Source organism: Carettochelys insculpta, chromosome 1, assembly GCF_033958435.1.
Source record: "Carettochelys insculpta isolate YL-2023 chromosome 1, ASM3395843v1, whole genome shotgun sequence".
Classification (NCBI taxonomy): Eukaryota; Metazoa; Chordata; order Testudines; family Carettochelyidae; genus Carettochelys; species Carettochelys insculpta.
In genome coordinates this window covers 340,903,483-340,930,186 of record NC_134137.1, presented here as the reverse complement: position 1 = coordinate 340,930,186, position 26,704 = coordinate 340,903,483, and the positions used below count along the sequence as shown (strand labels likewise).

Sequence of the window (26,704 nt, the reverse complement as noted above, 5' to 3'; positions counted from 1 at the left end):
GAAAAGCCCACAGCATACTATCTAAACACCTCACTGATAAATGAAAAGGGAGTTTTTCTTAAAAATACCACACACATTTGAAAGACTGTGCCCAAGAGAAAGTTATTTCAGCTTTACTTCTCAATGTTTTCTTTGCCTCTTCATTTGGGATAGTCAGCATCCTACCAATGGCTGTGCTGTAAAAGCATTCCTAACTGCAGATGTGCTGTTGGGAAATATTCTAGTTTAAATGCTATCCATTAACTCAAACAAAAGCATTTTTCAAAGTAAGATGGAAAATAAAGGTATCTAAATACTTTTAAAAGTCTGCCCCTCCCTCCCGCAGAACACATTCAGCACCTTGTGTGAGAGGATTCAACTCCTGGGTCTTGGGAAGCCAATGGCAAAACTCTCATGGGAGCAGACAAAAACACTTAGGATTTCATTCCAACTCCCTAATGATAATCCAGTCCTAACATTATGTTAAATGCAAATATTCTTCTTTAAACAGCTACTTAACCATCCTGATTTAATGCGTGTGATTAACATATTAAAAGCCCATTCTTACTAGTAATATACTTCAAAAATTCCTTTTCTATTTATTGATTTTCTCTAAATAGGTAAACAACATTGCAGGTCTCATGGTGCTTGGTGTTTTCTTTAAAAGGCCAAGTAAAGCCATCATGAGCTCTGCTTTCATTAAAAAAAATTGTGTGTTCTGACCCTGGTGACTGTGGAGAAAGTCTTGGAAATGTGAAGCGAGTGTACTCTGAAGGCTGAGAAAACAGGTTTTTTATGAGTGGGAGCTGTCTTCCTATTCTGTGTTTATATAGCACTTTGCACAGGAGGGTCCTGGTCCACTATTAGGGCTTCAAGGTGCTATGATGATACAGATTATGAACAACAATACAGAAGGCAAATGACAGAGATCATGTTTTATTATTTAAAAAAAAAAAATCACAATTTGAGGCCCGACTCATGATTTTTGAGCACCTCAGATTAATACCAGTGTTTGTATTAGCCAAGCACCCACTCTTATACTGCTACTCACTTTAGCTTTCTATAAGTGTGTGCCCTGTAGGTGTAAGGTAGTTGCTGTATATACTGCTTCACCTCGACATCTGGGACTAGATCCTGGAGTCTTGTCACTAATCAACTAAAAAGTGGTGTGCCCATAACCCCATTTTTCGTCTAAATGCTTTCTAGTCTCAGCTTTTAAGTGTAAACAGGGTTCTTATTCACAGTTGTTAATTTGCACACGGTAGCTGAAATAGTAACTAACAATATCAATGACATTTATTTTTTCAGTGGTAGTACAGCAACAGTAACTCCATGGACATATACTCATATAAAAATGGCAGTTAATGTGGCTTCAGAAAAGTTCTAGATCCAGTGGTATTACAAGAACCTTCATCACAATAGCATGAATCCTACCCTTAATTCACAGTCTTCATTTACAGCTAGGTTACTGGGTTTCAAGTCCTGTATCAGAACAAACACAGCATTAGTCATGCACACCGAACAAGGTCAAATTAATATCAGAACAACATTAAGCCTAACGTGGGGCAGACCACACGGCACGGACTGGCATTCTATGGCTACACGAACTCACCCGGTGGATGATGCCAGCTGAGTGAATATACTGTGGAACAAAGAAAAAAGAAAAAGGTAAGAACTCAAGATTACAGAAAAAGTGGAAAAAAGGTAAGTCACTTACTCTATTTGTATATTTTTCTACACTATCTTTGGTGGTTTTATAAAGAGTAAAGATATAGGCCAGGAAACAATCCCACCTGAGCTGCAACAATCACAATACTAACAGGCAGGTAGCACAGGACTCACTGACATGCTCCTGACATGTGTTCTCTCTCTCTCTCTCTCTCTCTCAAGTATGAACAGTTCAAGAAAACTAACCACAAAAACTACAACTAGGCTTTGGCACACAGGCAGAACAATCAATGGGCACCTGCACAAAACACACCCATCAGACATGGTCTGTCTGACATTTGGACTGGCTCAGGGAGAGAGTGAGTGCGAGTGCTAGGCTGAGGCAGGGGGATAGTGGTGCAGGAAGGGGTGAGGGGCATCCATGCTTACTTTGGGCAACTCCCAAAAAGTGACCAGCACACCCTTCTGGAAGCAGCTTCCAGGGGGAGGGGTGGGATAATCAGAAGGTCTCCATGCATCGCTGCCCAGAGGCACCACCTCTACAGCTCCCCTTGGCTGTAGTTCCCAGGGTGGGAACAGTGTTCGAAGGCCCTACTCCACCCCTCTGCAGGCCAAATGCCAATTGCCTATGCAAGCCAATGGCTGCATTCCTTAGCAACAAGGTAGACTCTTCACACACACAATACATGGCCATGTACTGCATTTATATTGAAGAAAGGTGGTAGGTTTGCTACAAGCAGATAGTGAAGTGCACATTTTAAAGGGAATCCTTGCTTTTCACAACAAAAAGAGAGAAAAGCACTCTTAGGATGCTGTTAAGCGGAGGTGAAATCTAAGCAAGGGATGTTTTAAAAAGAACAGTTTCGTACTTCATATATCACTTACCTAACGTTTGAAGAGCAATGGTACTTTGAAAAATGAGCAAAAATGGCACTTTGAGGTTTCATGTTTATAATCTCTCAGTGTCTCCTTAACACACTTTGATCAGTTTACAAGTAAAAAAAAAAAAGAGTGATTTGTTTCTTATTATTTTTCAGCTCTGTGAATTTGCCGTAGGATATGAAAGCCAAGATGCACTTTTATCTTCTTGGCACATCATCATCAGTAAAGAGGGCATAATTAGGCCCTCAGGATCTTTATTACTGAGGCCACTATCCAAGAAAAAGCAACCTAATGTGACTTTTGTATTCAAAAGGGGAGTTTACAGCACTGACAATTAGAAAACCAGACACATACTTTACTTACAAACTGAGCAGATGAGATATGAATTTATTGTGAGATCATAATCTTGTAATCGCACTATACTATTTTACAAATCATAGGCCTCAATCGTGCAAATGCTTAACGAGGTGCTTAAACTTTACACATAAGTAGTCTCGCTGAAATTATTAGGGCTATTCGTATGTGAAAAGTCAAACTTGTGTATAAGTACTTGAAGGACTAGGTCTTGAGTGAGTACCTGTAAATCTATTCAGCTCTGAAAATCATTTTAAATATTTTCTTTGCAATGTACAAGAGCATTTTAGTTGCTGAGTACAGTAGGGTCTCAACCTTCATGAGGGTTCCGTTGAGAACCCTCACAAATGTGGAAATTTTGCAAATATGGCAGCCCCCGGCTGCTGGTGCTACCTGCCTGAGGCCCCGGGGAAGTGGCCGCTCATGAATATTGAGTTCCTACTGTACAAAATAAATGAAATAATGAAGCTTGTACCTTAAGACCTCTAAGTAACTGGTAGATGAGAAACTGTATATGATCATCTGTTAGCTTCTGGCACTTTACAATGTTATTCAAGTCAGCACCCATTAAATTTGTGACAAGATACCTGTAAAAATAAAATAGCTTATTTAGGACAAGCAGCAGATAAATCTAATATGCTTAATTCCACACTGATTACTCACTCCTGTATATATTCCTTCCCTAGTCATCAATAATGAAAAAAAAATCCCCTCTTCCCCAGAATTAGGAGTTTAATAATCTACCAAGCTAAGAAAGAATCTTGACAGTGTATAAGTCGCTTAAGCTGTGTCTACATGTGCCCCTTCCTTTCAGAGGGGGCATGTTAATGAGGTACTTCCAAAGATGCTAATGAGGCACTGACAAGAATATGCAGTACCTCATTAGCATAACGGCAGCTGCAAGTGGTTCGAAAGTATTGCTTTTGGAATGCTGCCGCCCATGTAGACGGGGCCTTTCGAAAGGACTCCCCGACTTCAAAAACCCCTTCTTCCTATTTGGTTTAGGAAGGCAGAGGCAAATCTCCTATAAAGAGTCAGGTCTGTTTTTTCTTGTAAGGCTCCTGCTTCAATGAGAAGGTTCTCTTCAATGAGAAAAGATGGAGAAAAATTTGAGTCCCAGGGGAAACTCTGATATTTTGACATTGGTTTTCATCCCAAACCGAGATGAAAAGACAATATTCATAGAATGGAAAATTCTGAAAACCTTTCATTTGGAATTATTAGAATGATTTGCTTTACTATTTCTGATTGAAACAGAACCATTTTGACATTCCTGAATCAAAGTTTCATTTTGGCTTCTCAAACAAGATCTATTTTATGTTTGTTTTGACTCTGTTCAACACTGAACTGTGTCTGCCTGGACAGCCCTGGTGCCTCATGGATGGAACCTCATGTCCTTATTTACATGACGAATCCCATAAGTAACTTCATTAGGACTGGAGCACCAGTAAGGGTTACATGATCAGACCCTAACCATCCAGGCTAATACCCATAAATGGCTAAATTTAATTTAAAAAAAAAAAAGGCAGCTATTTGAAAGTCACTTTTTTAATTTATCTGCATATGAAGTGTTCATTGCCCTCTACCAACTCAAACCAACTCATTTATCTGCTGTGCCACAGGCTTTGTCTACACTTCTAAACTAAAAGTGCAGCCATGCAGCTCTTTCAAGTGAACGTGTGCCCATGGCAGGAGCACTGGGAGAGAGTCTACTCCTACCTCCATCAGGGGAGTAGCTAACAGCACTTGAAACATAGCTGCAGGTGCTGGAAGCCCATTTACACTGGCATTTTACAGCACTCCATGGGGGCTGTTTTTTCACACCGCCTGAGCCAGAAAGTTGTAGCACAGTAAAGTGGCAGTGTAGACTTAGGTTGAGATTCTAGATTTTGTTAAAGTCATCGTTGGCCCTGCTGACAAAGAGTTTTGCCAATTGACTTCAGAATTTCTTCTACTGTTTTTCCTGAAAGACTAAGGGCCTGATTGTTGTCTCACTTACTACTACTTAAACCCTTGTACTCCGAGTGGAGCATAGGTCATCTACAAGTCTCCTCCACTTCACCCTGTCTCGAGAGAAAACTTCTAGCTGACTCCAGGAGTACCTCAGTCGTTGTCCTTCAATCTCAGTAGACCTTCTCCATGTTGTCCAAGCTCTTCCTCTTCTGTGTTTTCCCTGCAGGTTCCATTTGAGAGCTTGACAGACTATGCTGGATGATGGTTTTCTGAGTGTCTGGCCTAGCCCTCCCCACTTTCTTCTCTTGGTTTGAGCATCAAGCAGTTCTTGTCCTGCTCTGTACCAAAGCTCCTCATTTGTGATAAAGTCTTGCCATTTGATGTGCAGAATGTACCTCAGGCATCTGCTCATGAATGTCAGTTGCTTGTGATCTCAAGACTTTTTAGCACACCAGGGCTGTGTCAACACGTGCCCCAAACTTCGAAATGGCCATGCAAATGGCCATTTCAAAGTTTACTAATGAAGTGCTGAAATGCATATTCAGCGCTTCATTAGCATGCGGGCTGCCGCGGCGCTTCGAAATTGCCGCGCCTTGCCGCCGTGCGGCGCGTCCAGACGGGGCTCCTTTTCAAAAGGACGCCGCCTACTTCGAAGTCCCCTTATGGGCTCATGGGAATAAGGGGACTTCGAAGTAGGCGGCGTCCTTTCGAAAAGGAGCCCCGTCTGGACACGCCGCGCGGCGGCAAGGCGCGTCAATTTCGAAGCGCCGCGGCAGCCCGCATGCTAATGAAGCGCTGAATATGCATTTCAGCGCTTCATTAGTAAACTTCGTAATGGCCATTTGCATGGTCATTTCGAAGTTTGGGGCATGTGTGGACACGGCCCAGGTCTCACATCCATGCAAAAGCGCACTCTTTACATTTGTGCTGAAGAGCCACAGTTTCATCTTCGCAGATATTATTTGTGAACTACATATGGGACGAAGAGTCTTGAATGCAGCTGTTGCTTCCCCTATCCTGGCACTGATACTCTTGTCTGCTCCTCTGTCTCTGCCCATAATACTTCCCAAGTAGGTGAACTACTCCACATCTTCCAGGTCTTCCCCTCCCAGTGTGATAGTGGTGTTGTTGGATTGGTTGATCCTCATTGTCTTGGTCTTTCCCTTGTTAATTTTCAGTACAGTCACTGTGGCATTTTTGTGTAGTGTTGTGACCTTTTCTTCCATGCTTTCATGTTGGTGCGAAGGGAAGGGGGCATAATCAGCAGAATCAATGTCCTCATTCATGGCCCTTTGTTCTCCTGTTCGTAATCCAGTTCATTGTGATCAGGAACAGGAAAAGTGACAATAGGCACCTTTGTTGCAATCCTGTGAGCATGCTGAAGGATTCTCTCAAGACACCACTGTGAGCAACTTGGCATGTCAAGGGTTTGTACGTTGAACAGATCTGGCTAATAATTTTGGATGGGATGCCACAATGTTGCAGCAATTTCCACAACGTGTCTCCACCAACACTGTTGAAGGCTTTTCGAAGAAGTCTATAGAGGTTACATACGGGGGGAGTTCCACTCAAGCAATTGTTCTATGATCACCCAGCGTTGCTATTTGGTCAGTAAAAGAGCCTCACTTCAGAAGCCAGACAGCTCAGGGAAGAACAGGCTATCAATTTCTGTCATCATTCTCTCCAAGAGAATCCTACTGAACACTTTTCCTGGAATAGACAATAACGTGGTGGTGCTCCAATTCTTTCACATTGCCTTTCTTTGGAAGCTTGATAAGGCAGCCACGTTTCCAGTCTTGTGGGATTGCTTCAGTGTCCCAGATTTTTCCCCAAATAGATTATACATCGTGTTGACTGATGTCTCTCTACCTACCTTGAGCGCTTCTGTGGGGATGTTGTCTGGACCAGGTGCTTTTCCAGTTCTCAGATGGGCAATTGCTTTTCTGATTTCTTCTTTTTGTAGGTGTGTTGCTGTTAGTTTGCAGAGGTGTATTTGCAGGTGGCAACTCAGGAGGTTCCACGTGGGCAGGGTGGCTCCAGTAGCTTTTCAGAGTGTTCCTTACATCTACAGAGCTGCTCACTTGGGTTTGTTACCACACGCCCCTCCTTACCCTGTACTGGCTGATCCACTGTATACTGTGACCCAGCTAGCTTCCATGTGATGTTATACAGCTCTTTCAAGTTTCTCTGTCCAGTAGCTTGTTGTACAAGGTTTTCCACAAAGTTCTTCTTGTCCCATTTTACAGCCTTTTTAACTTCTCTGTTGGCTTCTGAATACAGTCTCTAAGCTTCCACTTTGTCTGCTTTTGTTTTGCTGTTGTTGACTGCTGCTCTTCTGGCCTTTCCGTCCTTCACTTTTCTCAGAGTTTCTGCTGTGGTTCTCTCACTTACCGCACTGTAAATCAGGAGCCACTGCTCTAAAGTTAACGATGCCACACCTGTGCACAATTTATCAGCTCCCATTGGATGGTTTCTAGACAGTAGGAGCTGAGAGATTTTGCTGGGGCCAGGGCAGCATGCTCAGCCCTCCCTCTCCCCAGTGCAGAGAGTCACATGCAACAGACTGTGGGCTGAGTCTGCCGCCAGGGAGAGAAGTGTGCCTGTGAGTGCTGCTGGTCAGGAGCTGCTTAGGTAAGCAGCTCCCAGCCAGAGCCTACCTCTAAGCATCATGCTCAAACTCCCTCCCGGATCCTGCACCCCTCCTGAATCCCTCTCCCAGCTAGAATCCTCTCCTCCACCATAACCCTACCAGACCCTGAACTCAGGCCACCACACAAACCCTCTGCACCCTCCTCTCCCGCATCCCAGGTGACAGCTCCCTCCCAGGCCTTCTACCCCTCCTCGGCTAAAACTCTCTCCTGCATCCATGCGCCCTCCCAGACCCTGCACCCCAATACCCTACTCCAGGTCACAACCCCTCCTTCATTAAAATTCCCTCTCAGGCCCCTACTCACTCCAGTACCCCAGTTCTCTTCTGTACCCAGCCTCCACCGGAAAGTGTGCCCTTGACCACTTACCAAAATCTTGGAGTGCCCCCCCGCACTGCATCAAATATTATTGCCCACACTCAATCTATCTTCATAGCTTACAAATTAGTCATTCAGTGTTAAATTTTACTTACACTTCATTAAAATCTTCTATTGAAGTTGCCGGTGTAAAAACATCTAGTAATCCAATAACCTGAAACAGAAAAGGTGATCTTTTTATTCCAGAAATCTGTAAGACAACACATAATTTATGTTAGCTGTGCTTTGAATCCCTGGAAGTAAATACACATGTAAAACGTGGTTCGACCCTGAAAACTTAACAAAATCAGCATAGTAGCTGAATGAACCTGAATGGAGATAGCTGGCTTTTTGTTTTGATTTTGCTATTAGGAAAAAAAAAAAAAAAAAAAAAAAAAAAAGATCACTGAGGGCAAACCAGCATTAAACTATTTTATGAAAACATGGAGTAAGATTTCAGACAATACAAAGTGAAGGGTATGATTATGTTTAGGATTTGCTTATGTTGTACTCAAATTAAGTAATGCTTTACATGTTTTCTTGTTACACGCTTACTAGAATAATTGTAATCTCCTCTCTCCAGCACACTTTTCAATGCCTGTAACACCACTTCCCAGCTGTATGTATTGTGTAATTGCACTTTATGACCTACATAATTGTCATTTTAGAACTGGAAGGGACCTCTGGAGGTCATCTACTCCAGTCCCCTGTCCTCATGGTAGGACAAAGCCCCATGCCTGATATCTATTTGCCCCAATCCTAAGTGGTGTCCTCAAGGATTGAACTCACAAACCTAGGTTTAGCAGGCCAATGCTCAAACCACTGAGCTATCCCTACCCCCAGTTTAGTTGGGATTGGTCCTTCTTTGAGTAGGGGTTGGACTTGATGCACTCCTGACATCTCTTCTAACCCTACGAGTCTACGATTCTATGAGAGCTGTATGAGTATATAAGAGTACAAAATCTGGTCTTAATTTTTTAGCAGCATCCCAAAATAAAAAAAATGCAGATTTCAGTTTTATTTGGGTTTGATGCTTTTCTCTGCCCTTGTGTACTACTGTAACAACACAGTTCCAACAAAAGAAGCCCGTGTTAATGCCTATCATTACTCATGCATGTGAATGGAATTCTCCTTGACATAAATGGATTTAGGATCAATCCCTGGAACAGCAACAATTTCCTGAAAAGACAGGGATCACTTACAGCTTAACAATATGAGCACAGGTGAAGTAAGCTAAATGTCAGTTTATAAACTTTCATCTATAGAAACACAATGAAAAGTACAAACTCTTTACTTACATTTTCATGCTTCATGTGCTTAAGCAACCTAAGCTCCCGATAGGTCCTTCTTGCATGAATAAGTGACTGAAAAGGTCTGGAAAGCTTTTTTACTGCCACCTTCTGTCTTGTTTTGGTATCGTAAGCTGAACTAAGAGAAAATTTTAAAACATCAAAACACATGAGCTACCCTGGGAAGGCCTCCTGATGTAATAGTCCAAAGTCAACTTAAGAATCTTTGGGTTTATGATTCTATTTCCTCCTGCTTAATCTCCTGAAACTCATACAGTGATCTCCAATGGGAGAGCTATTTGGAGACAATCTTCAATATTAAAAGGTAGTTCTCTTGCAATCTTACTAACAAATTATCAACCCTTAATGATATTGTACACCCCAAGGCATTACCCTGTCCCCATCTGGCATGGAAAATAACAAGAGAATTAGCTTCATTAATTTTGCTTTCCAATCCTGCCTAAACTCAAGGTGCTCTTAGGGAATATAAGGATTTGAACTTCAGCCCTTAGCAAAACAGACTGGAGCCTTTACTTATTATAGGGATGCTGCCATGATGTCTAGCAAATGTTAATTATGCCTAGCGAGTATCTGCCTGTTATGACACCTTACAGATCCACTGATACCAAATTAACATTTCAAAATAGTCACAGTCACACTATAAAAATTTGCCTCAGCAGCCAGTACCAATAAACAAATCACTAATACAAATGCATGGTTTAGGCTCCAATCTCAAACATTTAAGTGTGCAATTAATTTACACATTTGAACCCACATACTTCACTGGGAATACTCAGATGCACAGTGTTAATCATGTATGTAACTATTTGGAGGAACAGGAACTTAATTTTCAACACAGCCTACATAAAAATAGCAAGTGCCAAAGAAATACTGCTTAGCATGTTGCAAATAAGGGAAAAATTGGTTCTTTTGCATTTTATTTCCTGACAATGCACAGGATATTAGAAAACTAATTATTTGTCCAAATAACAGTGAAACTCCACCTCACCTATTTATAATACCAATCTTTGCATTTTTAACTTTCTATTAAAATAAATTCAGTTCAACTAAAAAACCTTGTGAAACTGTCTACTAAAAGTGTTAATTACATAATCTGCAATTGTTGGAGACAGAGTGAGCATAAGAGAATCTTCAACACATTATCTTACAGGAAGCCTTTTACTAAGTAACAAATCTAGTTAAAAATTCAACAATAGCATGCATAAGAGCTAGATGGCAATGGTTAGTAGTTATACTGTATATTATTAGTTGCTATTTTAATGGCTCCAAAAAGTATTCTTAGAGCTCCTCCATGCAGACATACTTTTTGCCATAAGTAGTTTGCAAACTAATGCCTGGCTCCTGTACTCACTGTGGGTAGAGTTCCAAATTTGCATGGCACCTCACTGAACTGACTGGAGCTCCGTGTGGGCTGGTGGTCTACTCATCAGAAGCCTGTTGCGGGATCAGGACCTCTTTTCTGACAGAACACCAAAAAGGGAGCAAACAAGACAGTGGGGAAAAGCAGAGGTGGAATGTCCAGGGCAATGACAGTAAGATTAAGCAACTGAAGTTATTTTAGATTACACAGAAACTCAGCAAAGGCCAAAGAAGGATGGAACAGTGAATCTGTCTTTAATTAACACCGAAAGAGGAAGTAGACTCGATCAGCAAATTTTTTGTAGGCATCAGGGAAGAAGTGAGTCAGTCATGAAAACGAATGAGATAAGCGATGGTTTAGTCAGATAATTTGTAGGCCTCAAAGAACTGGATCTCCCAGAGGGCTTTAAAGGTGGTGAGTTTAGTGGCTTTGCAGAGCACTCCAGAACAGATGCTGTCTGACTAAAGGACAGAATGGAAGAAAGCACAGGCAATTGCAGGAGAAGGCCCTCATCTCTGGTGTGACAAGTAGGGAGGAGGCAGAGATAATAAGATGATAAGGAGACACAATCTGATGGGTGGTTTGAGTAAGCAGGGATGTTTAGACTAGGCTGGTGTACTCAGAAGTACAAGTAATACAAGAAAGGAAAGTGAATTTATTTCATGGCTATGGTTTTTGTGACTGGAAAAGGGGAGGATGTGGACAGGAGTAAGTTTAAGAGAAATATGTATCCACCTGTCTCAATAGCCCAATGAACACTGGACCCAAACCCAGGGTGAAATCCTGACTCCAGTGGACCAATACTTCACCTCAGGAATACCTATTCTTCAATTACATTCTAGCTCTTTTAAACTCAGCTCATTTGTGAGGAAGGGAATGGATACCCAGGTGGCTTTGCACTTACTACAGTCTACTGCAGAGTACTGCCTAGCAACTAACTTTTTTTGTGCCAGTGCATAAACTTCCATTCACAATTTCTTAAGCACAAGAAAGCCTTGCATAACCTGTGTGCTCTGTACAAGGGGCTCCGGAAGACTCATTCTGATAAACCTCTTCACCTCTACTTGAATTCAGTTGCAGGCTTCAGTAGCTTGATAAATGCTCATCCTAGAGATGGATTGCATTCTACCATTTGAATGAGTCAGGGTTCCAGAACTTTTAGATGCTTATTGCTTTTCGGCATCAGCAGTTCTTAAAACAGCAGGTGCTTAGATTGGAATAGAATGAGGGAGAAAAAGCAAGCAGTAATTGAAGTTGTGTGATATTTAAAAGGAAACTGTGCCAATAAAATTACTGCCCCGATACTCAGCTGGTTTAAATTGGTTCCACTCCTTCACAGCCAGTGGACTGTACCCAGAGGTAGTTATTGATGTGTTTTTTTCACTTCTCACCAATCCAGCTGTTCATCTTGTTGTTAAAACTGAAATTTGTGAAATCTAGTTTCCTTTCCACCATCTCTGGTCTTTGTTGTTTGCCTTTAATTCACCTTGGACAATAAAAATAAGCTAATCAATTGTGTTATTGCATGCTATGTCTACACTAGCCCCAGAACTTCGAAAGGGGCATGATAATGAACCTAATCGAAAGATGCTAATAAGGTGCATCCATGAATCTGCAGCACCTCCTTAGCATAATGGCAGTTGACAGTGCCGCTTTTGATAGTTTGTGGCTTGTCTACACGGGGTCTTTTTTGAAATCTCCTTATTCCTATTTGGAATATGCTTAGTTTCACTTTCTGGATCTCAAATGTGAGCAGGATGCTGTGGTGTTCAGGCAGCAAACCCTGCTGAGAAATGTTTATTTAAAGGGGTATTCCCCACATTAATCCAAGAGGATGAGAACCATTGCTTTTGATGTTAGATTTATAAAAGCTAACTCTAGGACCTTAAATTTTTTAGCAGTGTTACTTTCAGATGTGATCGTCGTCTACCCAGGAAACTCTGGTTATAAGCATTTGTTTGCAACCTAAAAGTGTTCAAGAGATACCAAGCTTGAAAAACAAACAGACTCTACTCCACTTGGAGCAACAGTGTTGTTCTGGCACTGTTCAAACCTTTCTTTCTGATTAGTGTAATTTTAAGTATCAGTTTAATTTATGGAGACTGTTTCAGTGTTGCCTAGTCTCTTGATATTCAGCTTTTTTCAAAGCCCTCCCCCCCCGTTAACTCAAGAGATCATGTGAGAATCTGAGATTTCTTTTCCTAACACCATGGTGTCTAAAACTCTAGTCACTAGCCACATGTGGCTATTTGGCTGGTTGAACGTGTCTATTTGCTTTGAACAATACATACATTTTCAGAATAACACAGCTAGTTCCCTATAGGAGTAGCCGCTAAGGTGTCAAGTATCGGAGGGGTAGCTGTGTTAGTTTGGATCTGTAACAGCAACGAAGTGTCCTGTGGCACCTTATAGACTAACAGAAAAGTTTTGAGCATGAGCTTTCGTGAGCACAGACTCACTTCACATGCATCTGATGAAGTGAGTCTGTGCTCACGAAAGCTCATGCTCAAAACTTTTCTGTTAGTCTATTAGGTGCCACTAAGGTGGTACACCATGGTCTTAACAGAAGCAACTTTTCAGAGTTCATGGCTGCAGAGAGAAGCTCTGAACACATGAACCAAGAGTAGATAATGGCTCAGAAACCAGAAGTCAGAAAAGAACCAAAAGAGAACACAACAGCTAATGTTTTAAAACAACCTCGTGATTTCTAAACCAATTTCCTGATTTTGGAATCCCAATTCATGATTTTGGAATACATGGGTTTTGCAATACAGCAATTAAAACATAAAAGGTGTGGTTACATGATTTATTCTTATGAATTGAATTATATGATCATTCTGAATAGTGACAGCGAGATAGAATACAGATGAACATGACTATCAAAACAAAAAAGCAGCCAAGTAGCACTTTAAAGACTAACAAAATAATTTATTAGGTGATGAATTTTCATGGGACTGAAGTGGGTCTGTCCCACGAAAACTCATCACCTAATGAATTATTTTGTTAGTCTTTAAAGTGCTACTTGACTGCTTTTTTGTTATGATCATTCTGAATTCTTGGTCTTCCTTAGTGAGCTTCTGAATGAGTTCAGAAATAATTATATATATTTACCACGACCAATAATGAACTTTGGTTTCTGTACAGCTGTGGTAAGTGCTGCTTATTTTATTGATGTTATGCTAAAAAAGTGAGTGAAAATGACAAATGTGTTTATTTTTTATATAAAAACTGCTAAATACAGAAGATACCACAAATATACAAACATCAATGTCTTGGAAAGGACCCAGAATAGATTAGGCTTAAAGCAACCACTGTTGAATGAATTATGGAGCGTAGTCTTGAAAAAGAACACATGTGCCATCAGTCTGACCACAAGGAAATCCAGGGCAGCGTGGCACAATTTGAGAGGTCCTGCCACAGTGCAGACAAGGAGAGGCAGAGAAGAAGAAAAGAGTGGCAAAAAACTGCCCTTCACCACTTCAACAGCTACCAACACCCGTCCCTTCTGTGATAAGACCTGAGGCTCCACACCTGGCTGATCATCCATCAAAGGACTCACAAATAGGAGGGTGACACGAAGATGTCCTACTCGTTATCGAGTGACTGCCAAAAATATGTCGCTGTCCCATTTTAAAGAAGTGTGCATTTCCCATTGCCAGTTTTCAATAAACAGTGCCAACACACAATACAAACAAGCAAATTGAAATACTCCCTTCATCTCTCACCCCAAACAAAAATGCCCCCCCCCCCTTTAGTTTTTGGGCAGTCCAGGAAATTTGTGAATACAACTTTCAAAGAGCCAGACTGATCTGACAACTAGTAACACACAATTATGTACAGACCTAGGCATAAAAATAAATCTATAAAAGCCTGAAAGATAGCTAGACAAAAGGAGAGAGGATGAGTAATGGTTTGCAGCAAAACAACATGCTAATCTCATGACTACAGAAACAATCCTTACTTCACCTGACAAATAGTGATGCGATACTCCATTGCTAAACCATTATGTATCACTTGAATATTCTTCCTACCTATCTTATGAGCATTACGTAAGAACTTTAGCTTTCCTTCAGCTACACATGCCCCGTGTCAATTATTTAAGATGAATTTACAGCTAGCACCTGAATGCCAAAGCAGCAGACAGGTATTATATTAAATTACACTGCATATTCTGTATTACATATCATAAAATTGCACACATCTTATCCTTCCTATCATTTCTCTACTTAGTCATGTCTCTTTGGTTTACTAACAAAGAAATTTAATTCTTCATTACAAACGTTAACTAATTTCAATATAAAAGGAACAAGAAGTGCTGTGGCATCTTACAGATTAGCAAATTTATTTGGGCATAAGCTTTTGTGGGCTGGAATTCACTTTGCCAGATGCATCTGATGAAATTAGTTCCAGCCCACCCCATAAGCTTATGCCCAAATAATTTTGTTAGTTTATAAAGTGCCATAGGACTCCTCATTTTTACTGAAACAGACTAACATGGCTATCTACTCTGAAACTTAATTTCAATATAAATTTATTACCAGGCATAATTCACAAACTAAAAATAATACATATGCTAACTATACTCAGCCTTTGGGCCACTGGGGAGATTTAGTCTAATCTTTGTCTTTTAGTTTTCCAATCTGCAAATATCTGCTCATATAAGTAATTTTACATATGACTAGTCATACTAAATACTTTTTTTGGAAATGGCTATTGCCCTTATGACTGCAGTCATTAAGACCTATCACACACAAGTTAATCGTGTATAAATGCATGACATGGAACAGTTTGCTCTGCCAGTGTAAGCACTATTTGGAATCTGTATCTTATGCTGATTTTGAGTAGAATGCCAGTGCTTAAAGAATAAAGATCAGCCACTGTTCCAAAGCCACTATACTATTGAAGGTCAAACTGCATTTTATTCCATTGTTTATCAAAAAAGAAAACTGTCAGGAAGCTATAAATTTTAGAATATGAAACTATAATTAAAACTGCCAACTTCTAAGATGCAAGCAAAATTTACTTTTTTAAAAATAGTGCCATCAAGATGCATGCATAAACCCAAGCAAGCACTTATCTCATTTACACTTCCAGCATCCTTCTTATTTTGCTCTCTCTATAACGGTCAAAGGTTTCAGGGTAGGCCTTGGGCTCCTAAGTTACTTATACCCTAACTATAAACTCAGGAGTCTAGAAAATGTTGGTCATTATGCCTAAATTTAAACCCTGATCTTGCAAAGAAATACATGCAGTCATGCATTAGATCAGGGCCAGCAATCCCCAGCACAGGTGCCACGAGTGGCACATGAGTCTATCTTCATCAGCACATGAAGCACATCAGCCCTGCCCCATCTCCCCCAGGCAGCCAGGAGCTTGCTCAAAGCCATGCCACTGTGGATTCATAAAAGAACAGCTAATGCTACCAACCACCCCCTAAACAGTAAAGATCTGCATCTTAATTTATCTGTTAACAAACCTGTTGTAAGCAGGACTATTAGTATCTTTAAAAAGTATCACCAGCGCATGCACGATGTGGAATCTCTCTCACATACTGCTTTTGAGTAGAATGACAGTGCTACCTCCAACCTTTTCATATCTTTCTCCTGCAGCTCCTGGATCTCAAAGCCCTGGAGCTCTTCATCTGGCTCTGCTTCTGCAGCTGACCTCTCTTACAGAGGTGTTGTCTTCTCCCATTCTCTCCTGGATCCGTCCAGGTTGTGGGTGTTGGGAGTTCTCTTCCTCTCCTGCTGCTTCCAACCTCTCTCCTCCCCGCATCCCAACCTGTCCCTTCTTTTGAGCACCACTGCATCCAACTTTCCCCTCTTCCTCCTTTCAATGTTGCTGTCACTTGCTGCCTATCAACACCTCTCTATCAGCCTTCCTCTCTGACTTTGATTCTTGTCTCTGTTTTCCACCACTCATGATCTTCTATATTCGGCTGGGTGATTTGAAATGTCATACAGATGACGCATCACTCATCTCTTCATTTGACCTGCAGGTCTTCTTCAACTCTGTCTGTTACCATAAGGACCATTCACTGGATTTGGTGTTCACCAAGCACCACTCCCTTGTCAACATTTCCCTCTCTGGCCCCCACTTGATCTCTTCCATCACCACCCGCCAGTGCCCTCTCCTCCACTGTCACTTGGCCATTCTGTGATTTCTAATTCATCAGCACTGGTGACTTTTCATCTCTTCTCAGTTCACTCTTGCCTGCCTGCTCTTCCTTTTCTTCCTTTGATTTAGCTGTTGCTTCTCTCAATTCTTCACTCTCCTCCATTTTGACACTTTAGCTTTTCTTTCCCAGAACAATCTTTGCCCTACCAACCCTGTAACTCCACTTGCCCCAACATCTGCTTCCCACACTTCTGCTCTTGCATGACAGGGCATCACTGTTGGAAATCCCACATCCAGGCTGACTTCCTCCATTGAGAATTTGTTCTTACCTCTTTCTGTTCTACCAAATTTGTGTCTGTAACTGAATCCCATACTCACCATCCCAGCCACCTTACTTACAACCTTTGACTAGGTTCTCAAACTAGGTTTCCTGCCTCCACTCTTCTCTCCGCACAGAGCCTTACAGACTTCTTCCAAAAGAAAACTGACAAATACAATGTGACTTTCAGCACACCTTGCCTTCCTTTTCCTCCTCCCCTCTTACAAATTGCTCTTCCTCCATGGCACAGTTGCAGAAGTTTTCACAGGCTCTCTCTTCTGACCAGTCCACTTGCCCAGTGACTCCATCCCATTCCCTGATCTCACGTGAATCCGCTCTCATCCTCCTCCTACTCCATCCCTCGTTCTCCCATGGATCTTTCCTCTTTTATCTTAAAAATTGTCTTAGCCTCACACACAAAAAAAACCAAACAAACCAACCTATTCTTGACCCACATGCCTCGCCCAATACCACCACTGTCCCTTCTCCCTGTTATTTCTAAGATAATTAAACATGCTGTTTGCAACCACTGTCTAGCGTGCCTCTCCTTGAATTCCATCCTGGACAGCCTCCAGTCTGACTCCACTCCTTACACTCCACTGTAACTATTCCCACCATTCACTATTGCCTTCTTCCTAGCCTAAGCTCAGAACCAGTAAGCCATCCTAATCTTCTGCCTGCCAGCTGCATTTGCAACAATTGCCCATACTCTTCTCAAAATCCTGTCCTCCTTCACCTTCTAATTTTATGTCCCCTCCTGGTCCATCCCTTACTTCTTTAATCATTCCAGCATGTATTTCTGAGGCTCCTTCTCATTCCTCTTTGAACTTTCTGTTGGGGATCCAAAGGACTCTGTCCTTTTACCTCTTTGGACAGAAGGAGACAGGTCTCATGTAAACTAAAATTTCAGCCTCTCTTTCACTGCCTCATGTGGATGTCTAACCATCAGCTCTAGCTCAATGAGGTCTAGTCTCCTCTTGTCCCCTCCAGCCCTTCATGCTACCTCCTTTCTTGATCACTCTGGGCAACACCACCATCCTGCCAGTTGCTCAGGTCCATAATCTGAATGTCATCTTTAACTCAGACCTTTCCCTAGATCCTGATACTCATACTTTGTCTATGTCTTGTCAATTCTGTCTGCCTCTCTGAGATGCACCCTTTCCTATCTATCCATCGACACAGGTAACATTCCCCTCCAGACCCTCATCATCTCAACTACAACAACATTGTTTTCTCTGGCCTCCACAAAAGTCATATTGCTCCATTCATAGTACTGCTACCACGATCATTTCCTAGCCTATAGCTTAACCATTAAATACCTCTCTTTGCAGCCCTCTGCTGGTTCTCCTTTCACTATAGCATCTGTGCTATGCCCTATTTTCACTTTCTAGGCCCTGCTTTATCATCTCTTATTAGCAGACTTCCACCTCTGATCAACACACAATGCCAGCCTTCACAGCCCACTTGTTAAATTTTCAAACAAGCAACTTCATGCTTTCTTCCATGCTGCCCCTCATGATTGGAAGGAGCTCTCAGTAAACAGCCAAATAACATTATCCTTCTCCAAAACCCTTTTGAAACTCTCCTTTGCCATGATGCCTGAAAAAACATGACAACGCTTAGAGACGACACTGTCTCTGTGTTTGCTTGTGCACCCTGAATGGCTTTATCCATCTGCTGTCTTCTCCCTTATTTAGATCCCAGGCTCTTTTGGGCAGGGGCCATGCTTTGCTGTGTGTTGGTACACTGTCTTGTACAGTGGGGACCTGGTTCATGACTAGGGAGGTCCTAGACTCTGTGGAAACAGAAATTAAAAACAGCATCAAAGCCATAATTCAAGGTCCCCAAGCAATCAGACTCCTGCTGTAGTAGTGCCAAGATTTACCATGAAATGGGGGAAACTGAATGACAGCAGGAGAGATTATATCAAAACCCCAAATGGCAGAGCTGTGACAGAGCAGAAAGGCAGCAGATTCTGCTCACTTCGTTTTTCATCTCAGGATGGTCACTTGATTTCTACCAGGAAATAGAAATGCAAGCCCAAGGGAACAGATCAGTCTCAAGCCTGCCTCCTGGCAGGAGGCCTACCATTTTCTCTACAACGTGTGTTAGAAAAAATCCAACTTCTCAGGGATAAGTCTCCACATGCTAACAAAAGAGATGCTTTTTGTACCTCCTTTGCCAGCCTTGTTTTGAAATCAGTAAACAATTCCTATAAACTCTGTATCTTGCAATTTACTATAAAGCTTTGCATAATCATCTTCTGTGAGAATCATTATCCTCTTTAAAACACAGACCTCATTAGAACTTATGTAGATGTCAGCAGAACCACACTTAGGACCAAGATTAGCTCTGCTGTAAGCAGGCGCATCTCCAATGAAGACAATCAAGCTAATCATCACCAAGGTTGAATGTAGGCCCAAATCTTGCAAAGGGATCACAATGAGTGCACCTTTCAGACTGTACATAGCCCATTTAAGTCAACTACCTCTGCAAAGGACCTCTGGTCCAGAGCTGACTATAAAACCAGACTCTCCACCCTTGCAGACCATCAAGTCTTTGGCTCCCAAACATATCTATACACAAAAATTGAGTGTATTCCAATGAGGTAAGATTGCTTCTGTATTCTTGTAATATTCAAATAAGCAGGAACTTTTACAAATGATACAAATTACAATGGCGATGTTTTACTTAAAGTTGAAAGTACACATTCAGTGTTATTGTAATTAATGTTATATTAATATTTCCATTAGAAACATCTATTTGCAATGGCTGAAAACTGCTGTGAAAAGGCACCGTGGGCTAATAGTCCCTAGATAAAATCTTAGCTTGAGGGGATTCTATATTTAGTCAAAGGTGATTTAGATCAGTACAATTTCAAAAAATACCACCAGCCTCCCTTGTTGCTCCCCACACACTACTTGATGATCTATGAAGTTATTTTGGTGCTCTTAACATTGAGACAATTTATTAAATGAGTTTGGTAAGCAATTGCTTTATAAGATAGGCCCCAGTCCTACAATTCACTGTACCACCAACCTAATTTTAGAACCAGCAAAATCATGGGACCAAGCCCAGAGACTTTGGAAATTGGGAGGCTTAATGCTATTGCTTCACCTTCCCTTCCAACACTTCAAAACAAAGAAAGACCCAGTTCAGGAAGGGATCCCTTTTCAGGATAGCATGTAAACATAACTTCACGCAGATGCTTATATTTCATTAAAGTCAATGAGACTTACGCATGCGTGTTAAATGCTTTTTTGAATCAGGACATATTTTATCATAGTTTATTGAGAGTGAAAGCAGTACGTTTGTTTTAAAAGAGAATACAAATATACCTCAATTTTCCTGCGTGATATCGTTCTGCCTAAAGATGTGGTGTGGAATTAAATCAAAGGAAGTTGTAAGACGAAAACCAGCAAGAATGAAACAATGGCTAAAATAAGGTGCTATCATAAAGAATATCAAGGTTCTTTGAGGAAACAACCAGAAAGCTATTGACTGGGGGAATAGTTGGAAAACTCCAGCTACTACAGCAAGGTGTACTTTGCTATATCAACAGCTAGGATCCAAAGGGGAAGCCAAAATGTTAAATGGTGGGGTGGCGGGGAGAGGGGACATTAGAGGATGCAGTCGCAAAGAACACACTGCAGATGGTAGAACATAACCCCATCTCTGGCTGAGAGAGGTAACTGGGCTGAAGTCAATAACAAAAGTCAATTACAAAAGCTGGTAAGGAAACATGAAGATGTAGGTATATGGAAATATGCATATAGTCCCTTTTTCCTTTTACTCTTTGCTCTACACACTGAATACCTGTGGTGAATTAGTAGTACTTTATTGCGATTAAACTGTTTTTGACTCCCTTCAATCAGCTGTTGTCAGACTCCTGGAGGAAAAGTTTTAGGGATGGTAAACTCAATTGGGACTGCTGGGTTAGCAAGGTTGGGAAACCGGGTGGGGCTGCAACTCAGACATCCAGTCTGAAAGCATGTCTGGACTGCACTCCACTGTGCAGGGTGTGGGCACATATCATGCCACAGTAAGGAGTAGGTTGTATCCACACTCTGTGTGTAGCTTTCCACAGCTGTGACAGGCTAATGGGAGCCACATATGCTATATCTTGTGCACTAAGCTTAAAGGATCTGGTACTGCACCTTACAACATCCTCTGATTCCAACAGGTGAAGGCTTAACCTTGCAAAGAGCTCAGCTATGAAAGACTGTGCTGCCTATATCTGCAGAGCTAACTGGTGAAACTATAGCTTAGGGGTGTAGTGCCCGGGGCAAGGACTCCACAGAAATTCATTGTGCAGGTTTGTGGGCTCTGAAGTTCAATGGCAACCCTACCTCCTAATAGGCAGGGTTGCTACATGCTTTGTAGTTTGCAGGAATGAGACCCCATCTGATGCATCTGCAGAGTACAGAGACTAATTTCTGTGGATCAGATACTGTATTTTCAATCTGGTACAACATTAAAGCACGTTGTCAGCATTTAAATAAATAACCAAGGAAAGGGGCTGCAAAATATTTTCTTTATATCTACTAATTTTGAGCTACACCAGCACAAAACCACCTGATCTCACCCACACCTGCCTTTATCTCTAACTTTACATTAAATATGTACACAAAGTCATACAAAATTTAATTTTTAAAAAAAGTCAATCCAAGGCTTTGAAGTTGTCTGATAGAATCTTCACTAACATGACTTAGCTCAACATACTGAATGCAAGCATTATGGCTCTGTTTCAAATCCGGTATTGGATTTAAGGACTATGACTTTAATTCAGCAAAGCACTTAGACACGTACTTAAATGCCACTGAGTTCAATGACACAAGCATGGTTTAAATATGTTGCTACATAGAGTTGGGATTAGTTATATAAGGAGCAGGATCCTGCATTCTTTGTTCTAATTTCTAGGCTTCCTCATTAGCGAACAGTTAGGATTTTCTAAGCACCAGCAAGGCGGAAAATAAGCAACAGAAACTGTAAATTCTACCACAAGTGAAAATAAACCAGCTATGTAGCATTCGAAAGATCCCATTTCTTTGTGCCTGAAGCTTTCGGCTTTACTCTACAGATTTTTCTTAGAAATATTTGTGATAAGAAAAAAATAGAACAATCAGGTATGATTAGAAAACTAAGATGCTTGTTTTCATACTGTGAACATAAAGTTAGACAACCAATAGAAAAATTCTCAGATTAAGAGTTTATAGTTTTAAAAAGCAAGGAGATATTCACAGAATATGTTCCCTTAACTGGAAGCAAACATGTATAATCACACAGATTGTAGAAAAAGGGGGAACTTGAAATCTAGTCAAATCTAGAAAAAGAGTTCAGAGAACTTCCAGGTACTATACTTGCCCCACATACCCTGCCCATTACTGTCGGGGGAGGTAATTAATCACCTTTCCCCATTTTAGAAATGTTTCTTTCTCCCCTGGTGTGTGAAAGGCCCAAACAAACAAAACCCCTCAGGAAACTGACAATACAGGGAAAGAGCAGAACTGACCATTCAGAAGGTTTTGTCAAAACTGAGAACTTTTTTTCATTAGTGTCCATGATTATAGTCTTGGTCAGGGTTTAGTTGTAAAGAGTAGGTAAAATAATTCACAAAGAGTAATGGTTTTTAATTTGACAGTGATATTTTTTTAAAAAAAGTCAACAGTTCCGAATATGATTTAAAGTGTCTAAAACACTGTTAAATATGAATCAAATAGATGAGTAGCAGGATACTTCAGGACTAGAAGCACAAAATAAATGAATTCTGTTTGACAGATAACTGAGCGATTGTTAAAATGATTAAAAACAGATGTGTTTAATGGAAAGGGCACATCACAGATCCTTCACAATATTAACTGTTTACAGTCTTTCAGTCTCATTCCGCTCTGACTTACAATTCCACTGAAATCAGTGGGCAAAATTCTGTTCTCATTTACATTGTTCTAAACCCAGAATAACTACACTGACTTTACCGGTTTGCACTGGTATATCCAAGATATGAATTTGTTGAAATGAGGCTGCACAGGGTATAAGTCAGAGCAGAATCTGACACCATGTGCTTTTCCATATATCCTACTGCTCACCTCAAACTATGTTTAACATTATATCATTATACTTATCTCTTTGTTCTCCAGTCTAGTGCTGGCCCTGTGATTAACCTGTTTACCAGGAATCACATAACTCACAGAAAGGAGGGTACAGGTATTATTATTTCAGAAACAAATATGGAGCAAGAAAGTTGCAGGCAAGACAATGGGTCACATAGTATCCCTAAAACAGGCATGATGGAATGCAACAAAGGTTCTTCTAACATTAACAAGAACTTTGCTGTTGGTGAAAAAAAATCCCTCAGCCCTAACACTACTATTCTGCTTGTTGTTTTCATTCTAAAGCAGCAGCTTGGTTTCATTTCTGATTCCCAGACAATGACTCTGCAAGATCCTTGGCCATGCTGCAATTTTCATTGAGCTCAAAGTGCACGTAAAATGATGGCTTCCTTGACAGATGAATGCACTGTGTAAACAAACTCCTCATTGTCTCCCTGCACCTACAGAGAGGTTTAAAAAACTCTGTAGGTATTTTTAGGTGAAGGTCTGAGGTGATGTAACAGTGTTACATTAACTAGTGAGGAGGCTATAAAAGGGGAAAAGCAGTGGATCTGGTGATTTACCCATCTGAAGTTTTGTTTAAAGAGAGCAATATTAAGTTGTTCAAAAGGCAGCGCCAGTCACCTTTACCTCCAACCCCTAAATGAATAGTGTGTTACTCTGTATCTTCACAAAACAAAATAGCAGTCCTGTAGGGCCTTAAAGACTAACAACATTATTACGTGCAAAACCAACAAGAAGTCCTGTGGCACCTTATAGACTAACAGCTATTTTGGAGCATAAGCTTTTGTCAACAAAGACCCACTTGAGTTTTTGAGGGAGAAACCCACTTCTTTAGGTTTTTTTTTTTCTCCCTGCCTGCTTTTTTTTCCTCTCACTTATTATTTATCCTCCAGATCTGAAGTGGGTCTTTCCCACAAAGGCTCGTCACCTAATAAATAATATTGTTAGTCTTTAAGGTGCTACAGGACTGCTTTTTCTCTCTAGAATGAGTGCACCAGATTTGTCCTCCCCCCAAAAGCAGTGTGAATGAAAGAGCCCTCCTAGCAAACTTTAATTCATGCATGCTGGTCAGCTGCCAGGAAGGTCTTAAACCCAATGAGGGGGGAAGGCTCTTTTCAGTAGCCGGAATGACCCAGGTTACCCTTAGCAACCCAGGAGGAATTCCAGAGCTCAACACTATTGTGAGAGCTCAACTCCAGCTCTCCCTCCGCCTAACCCTCGTGGGGGTGGGGGAAGAGAGAGTCCCACACTCCGAAAGCCCGGGCTTTGGGCACAGAACATCTGGGGGGCCAGGCTCCAAACCACACATTCTGATGGAGCCCCTGGGGGGCAGGGGTGCTGGAGCGGGGGGTCTGCTGCACCCCTGGGCCAGGGCTGCTGGAATGGTTTGTGCAATTGGGGGGTGGGGGCAGCAAGTACTGCTGGAAAGACCTTCGACCCAGGGGGCGCTGCCCCCGCAGCACCTCTGCCCCGGCTTGAAGCGGTTGCGCTCACAGCCCAGGGACAGAGTTTGGCTCAACGGCTCGCAGCCGCCCCGCTACACGAATTGCTCCGACCCCGCTTCCACCCCACAGAGCCATAGCCCAGCCCAGCCCCGCCCGACCCTGGCGTACCACACCCCCTTCCCCGCCGACACCAAGCCAGGCCTAGCGGCTCCCGGGCACTGCCTGCACCGGGCCACCAGCTCGGGGAGAGCGCCCGGTGCTGCCGCTGCACCCGTGCCTGCACCTACCACACGGAGCCGTAGGCGCCGGAGCCCACCGGGGTGAGGCTCTGGTAGCGCTGGGGAACCTCCCACACCGTCTTGTTCAGCTCCTGCTTGTAGAAGCCGCCGCGCTCGGACATTTTCCGGCGCAGCCGCCGCAGCTCCGCCGCCAGAGCGCGCCAGCTGGAGAGCGCCGCCGCGCCGGGTCCGGAGGCGGGGTGGAGAGTCGGGGGGAGGGGCGCCCAGCAAGGTAGCAACCCCAGGGCCAAGGTCTCTGCATCGCCCACCCCCAGCGGGTCACAGCGCCGCGGGAGGGAGGGAACGAGCGGGCGGGGCTCAGCCTATCGGCCGCTGCACGAAGCGCCAGTGCGGCCCGGCCCGGCCCCGCCCCGCCCATTCAGCACAGAGCCAGAGAGGGGAGAGGTGAATCTGCCGCGCGCGGGAGGAGGGCGTGAGTGGGGCTGGGGCTCCCGCAGGGATTGCCCGGGAGGAGGAAGGAGAAATAGCAGTGATCGCTGGGAGCGAGTGTGCAATCAGTGGCCCGATTACAGTAGGAATAGTCGTTACGTTAAGTCTCTTCCAGGAACGTCGTTCATTGCGGCCCGAAAATCTGCCTGTGGTTTCCTGTTTCATTGCAGGAAGTGGACTTAGCGGCTGGCATGGCTTTGATGTGGGTGATGGGGGGTCTGCGCTGGGGAGAAGGTTGGGAACCGCTGGTCCATGGGAGGTGACCACACTGCCCCATGGCAAATGTGGGACACCAGCCTCCTGGGGTAAGGGATCTGCTGTCCCACGTCAGGGCTTCTTGGACATGGGGGTTGCTGCCCCACCGTGAGACACTGTGCATGGGGACTGTGCAGCCTCCGAGCAGGGGCTGGGGTGAGGACAAGGGAATGCAGCAGCCACCCAGTGGCAGGGATCCCTGGCAGCAGGGGCTGCTGTGCTGGGGAGCAGGGCAATTGCCCCGCAGGGATACTCCCTGCTAACGGGGGCTGCCAGCCCAAGCATGGGGCACCGGGGAACTGAGCAGTTGCCCAGCAATCGAGACTGTCGCTCTAAGACGCCAGGTGGCAGGGAACAGGAGCCCTGCAAAATACATGACAATTTGCTCATTTTCTTAATAAGGGACTGTCTTGGGAAAAACGGAACGGATGATTGACCCTTGTCTAGGGTAAATGTGTGGACCTGGGGAAGCGGCTCCCCAGCCTCACGGCTTGGCTTAGCCAAGTGGTTTACTTACTTGCCAGCTCGAGCAATTTTATTGTGAATCTTCAGGATGAAGAGGTGGTGTTTTTCGTGAAACCCCAACAGCTGCAGGCTTTGATTATCTTAAACGGTCAGCTTGCCGTTACAGAAGAACTCAGAGTTAAATGAAAAGCTTGAAAAACACAAACCCTCAACCGCTGAAGCAAAACAGACAAAGAAAACAAAAAGCCCCAAACCTACTTTATGTTTACCAGCGTGTGATTTTAAACCAGTCTCATAATTTTTGAAGGCAGGAAGTTAGCAACACTGCAATATTCACTCCATATTTACTTCCCCTCCGTTGTTTCTCATTACTTCTGATGCACTTTTATGCTGATCTAAATAATTTATCTTCATCTTGTGTTTTCAATATATACAATTTATAGAATGCTGTGCACCCTCTTCTCACTTGTCATAAATCCTTCATTTCCAGGATTATTTTGTCACTCTGCTCTGAACTCTATGCAGTTTGACCACAGTGTTATCAACCCCACTGCCAGGTGTCTGTGTGTATTGTGGTGCCTCAGTCCCTCTGGTGTGTGGTAGTATGCTGAGTGTACTATCAGCTGAAAAGCAAGTGGTGTCAGTACTTCACACCCTACGGGCTTTGGGTTCTGGCATTTAGTTGGATTCCCCGACCCAGAAAAAGAAAAACAACCTCCCCTGCCCCCCCCCAAAACAAAACAAAACAAAA

General features: G+C 42.7%; 1 protein-coding gene across 2 annotated transcripts in view; it reads right to left on the bottom strand.

Moving 5' to 3' along the window:
* The window catches only part of MAPK11 (mitogen-activated protein kinase 11), a 45,538-nt gene extending 20,418 nt beyond the window's left edge, over positions 1 to 25,120 (bottom strand). The window contains exons 1-6 of one of the 2 annotated variants that reach the window (XM_075015339.1): positions 24,793 to 25,120; positions 9,140 to 9,269; positions 7,958 to 8,016; positions 3,359 to 3,470; positions 1,592 to 1,621; positions 1,414 to 1,461 (exon numbers count right to left, since the gene is read on the bottom strand). In XM_075015339.1, the coding sequence (XP_074871440.1) occupies positions 1,414 to 1,461; positions 1,592 to 1,621; positions 3,359 to 3,470; positions 7,958 to 8,016; positions 9,140 to 9,269; positions 24,793 to 24,905 (492 nt within the window). In that variant the 5' untranslated portion in view covers positions 24,906 to 25,120. The remainder of the gene's footprint in view (positions 1 to 1,413; positions 1,462 to 1,591; positions 1,622 to 3,358; positions 3,471 to 7,957; positions 8,017 to 9,139; positions 9,270 to 24,792) is intronic. The other variant, XM_075015347.1, reaches the window with a different exon arrangement.
* Between the last annotated feature and the right edge of the window lie 1,584 nt (positions 25,121 to 26,704).